The 3,169-nt window shown below is 48.2% G+C and overlaps 1 protein-coding gene across 1 annotated transcript; it reads right to left on the reverse strand.

The window, feature by feature from the left end:
- Window positions 1-1,059: 1,059 nt before the first annotated feature.
- On the reverse strand, window positions 1,060-1,939 carry DPPA5 (developmental pluripotency associated 5). Its single transcript, XM_026506941.2, has 3 exons — window positions 1,828-1,939; window positions 1,561-1,740; window positions 1,060-1,118 (listed from the first exon to the last, which is right to left on the reverse strand). Exons 1-3 carry the CDS (start codon window positions 1,937-1,939, stop codon window positions 1,060-1,062), a joined length of 351 nt encoding a protein of 116 aa, XP_026362726.1.
- Between the last annotated feature and the right edge of the window lie 1,230 nt (window positions 1,940-3,169).

The raw sequence follows: 3,169 nt of genomic DNA on the forward strand, positions 1-3,169 counted from the left end.
CAACTATAAGGGAAGGAAAGAATCTACAATTATGATTGTAATCTTATTTTTTAAAAACCCTGGAAGAGTTCAAAAGAAATAAAGTTTTTTATTTTTGGAGAGTAGAAACAGGTGCATAAATGGACAACTATGCAGATAATAATTTTTATAATCCTATAAATGGATAGGAGAGACTTTCCTATCATTTTGGGATTCTGACCCATATGAATGTAGTATCTATTAAAAATTTATAAGTAAATGTAAATATTAGCATTACTTAGGAAAATGCTGTTTATTCCAATATAGTGACAAGTGTTCTCCACTTAGTCCATAGTTCAGTCTCATTATATTGCCTATCAGCTAGTGGTCTTCCATTAAGCTTACAAGTATATAAAACTACTACACTGAGAAGGTATTGGCATTTCAATGTTTGGGAGAATATTTGTTTTTCACTTTACACATTATGTCAACCTGTTAGAGTTGTTTTTTAAAAGAATCCAGGTCAGGGATGCCTGGGTGGATCAGTCGGTTAAGTGTCCTGGGATGAGTCCCACATCTGGGCTCTTGCTCATCGGGGAGCATCCTCTCCCTCTTCCTGCCACTCCCCCTGCTTGTGCTCTCCCTCTGACAAATATATAAAATCTTAAAAAAAAAAAAAAAATCGAGGTCGGTTCCAGACAATATCACATTTCCCATAAAACCGACTGGGTTTTGATCAAAGCTGCATCTCTGAACTCAACTCCTATACCTTTTAACCCGAACCATGTGTGCTCCTGGACCTTTTTCTAGCTTTAAAAGTTTTATTTAAGGGTTAAGCTCAGGGGCCACCTTGGTTGGCATGTTATCTCCAGTACTTCAAACATCAAGGAGCTATTTATTTAAAATTTTATTCTTTAATTAGCAAATCTGAGGGGAAAGCCACACTGGGACTCAAAGACAAAGGCGAAGACCCAAAAATCAGCTGGTTTTTCCTTGTCAGCCTGGAGCAGAATTTCAACCAGACCACATCCATTCCAGCTCTGGAGACACAGTTTACTCTCTTTAAATCCTGATTCCAGGTACGTTGGTTGCAAACTGGCTTCACTTCCTCCAAGGACCTAGCTCTAGGGCTTTCATGGCATCCTCAAGTTTGAGCATCCCTGCACCAGAAAGCAACAAGTGTGCATGAGGGGAGAGGGCAGAGCCTGGACAGTTCTCGGCCTCTTTCAAGGTTCCTTTCTGGGACTTCCCAGCCTGGCATTCTGCACCTGGGATTCTTGGGAATCTCAGAAGTTTGGGCCGCCAAGCCCATTCCAATATTCCCCCCAAGAAGCTAGGGGGAGTGCTGAGAGGGAGGGGAAGAACGGGGATCAGGTCTCAGGTAACACTTCCCTAAGAGGCCAGGCCACCTCTCATCCCGGTCTTACTCCAGGGTCTCTAGAACTAACAGACGGCATTACAGTCGTCTCAGGGGCAGCCCAGATATGGAGGGCCGCCCCTGGTGACGCCTGAGGTGCTGGTGGTGGCTGCGGAGAGAAGAGAGGAAGGGAGAGGAGGGCTACAGAAGGAGTAAAACCACCCCCGCGTCCCCAGGCCTCTCACCTCGTTCCTGTCGCTGGCGGTGCCATTCGGCCATGGACTGCAGCATCCACCTGGCCCTGAGCTTGTACAAGTAAGAGCCATAAACCACGACCTCCGTGAGGCCCGAGGATTCCAGAACTTTTAGCTCGAGCATGACTTTGCTCACTTGCTCGATGTACGGGATTCGAGATCCAGCTGGGCCTGTTTGGGGAAGAATATGAGCGCTCAGGCCCACGGAGACCAAGACGCCCCGGCCGGGGCACCCAGGTCAGGATCGGACTCACTCACCAAACATAGCTTCCAAGAGCTGCGTCTGGACCTGCAACACCTCGGGATCTTTCAAGTCTTCCGGAGGTTTCACCCACGGTGGAATATTTTTTCGTTCTGGTAGCGTCCCCATCTGGAGTGCCTCAAAACTAACCAGGCTCCAACCTAGGCTAGGCCTGAGTCGCGCGGGGCGGGCCCCGCCCACGACAAGCCCCGCCCACAATAAACCCCGCCCCCTTCCCGGCGGCCCAGTCTCCCACTCAGAACGCTCCGCTGGCCCGCCTGCGCTTAGGTCTTGCACGTGACCATCTCCGTCACTTCACCTTCTCCCCAGCACCTATGGGCCCAAGTGCCCCTGAGTTTATAAGGGTTTCCACCTGTATTGACTCGTTCCTTCCACACCGGAACCTCCTGGCCTTGGCAGTGTGTGGGGCGAGGGCAAAGTCAGCTCTTCCCCGGGGAACAAGTAATTGGGCCTGAACCCCGGAAAGACGAAAATCTAAGGCTTGCGGATGTGAGCACCATCGGGGTGCTGCCAAATCAAGTTCCTGCCTCCCACGTTCCAAAGGAGGGTCGCACTTCCCCTGGGCCTAAGGGGGCCAAACCCCGAGACTTCACTGAGACACCCTACAACTTCCGGGGACTCAGGAGTAATTCCTGCCATTTAAACAGGAGAAAAGGAAATCGGAAATTCCTTACTGCAAGGCACGCGATGGAGTCGCTAACGTGCCCTTACTGTTGCCTTTCTTGAAGCCCCAAAGTCTGTAACTTTTAAATCTATCCCGATTTCAGAACTCATGAGTGCCCCACCTGGACACTCGGGCGCAAACTGTATAGGCCAGACTTTTTTTTTTTTTTTTTTTTTTAAGATTGATTTATTTATTTGAGAGAGAGCCAATGAACAAAGCGAGAAAGAGAATCCTGAGGCAGACTCCCTGAGGAGCATGGAGCCTGATGCGGCTCTCAATCCCAGGACCCTGAGATCATGCCCTAAACCAAATAAAAAGCGAGCAGCTTAACTGAGCCACCCAGGTGCCCCTGTATAGGCCAGACTTCTGCTTCTAAATAGTTTTATTCATTTAAAAAACATATTGCTTGAATTGGTGCACCAGATTCATACGATGAGAGTGTGATTTCAAGGTTTTATAGCTTGATAGATGTGGAAATGAAGCTGACTTTTCCCAAGACCATGTTCTGGTAACTTCCAATCCTATTAGAGGACTATTACGACTATCTCTTAGGGTAGACTTCTTCGCATTCAGTCAAAAAACTGTGGGTTCTTGGGGCACCTGCGTGGCTCAGTCAGTTGAGCATCCAACTCTTGATTTCAGCTCAGGTCATGATCTCAGGGTTGTCAGTGCAA

This window comes from Ursus arctos, unplaced genomic scaffold (assembly GCF_023065955.2).
Source record: "Ursus arctos isolate Adak ecotype North America unplaced genomic scaffold, UrsArc2.0 scaffold_29, whole genome shotgun sequence".
NCBI lineage: Eukaryota > Metazoa > Chordata > Mammalia > Carnivora > Ursidae > Ursus > Ursus arctos.

Coding starts and splice junctions, on each gene's coding strand:
- DPPA5 (XM_026506941.2), bottom strand. CDS start 1,939: ATGGGGACGCTACCAGAACGAAAAAATATTCCACCGTGGGTGAAACCT. Junction 1,741..1,827: donor GCTCTTGGAAGCTATGTTTG/GTGAGTGAGTCC, acceptor TTCCCCAAACAG/GCCCAGCTGGATCTCGAATC. Junction 1,119..1,560: donor CCGCCAGCGACAGGAACGAG/GTGAGAGGCCTG, acceptor TTTCTGGTGCAG/GGATGCTCAAACTTGAGGAT.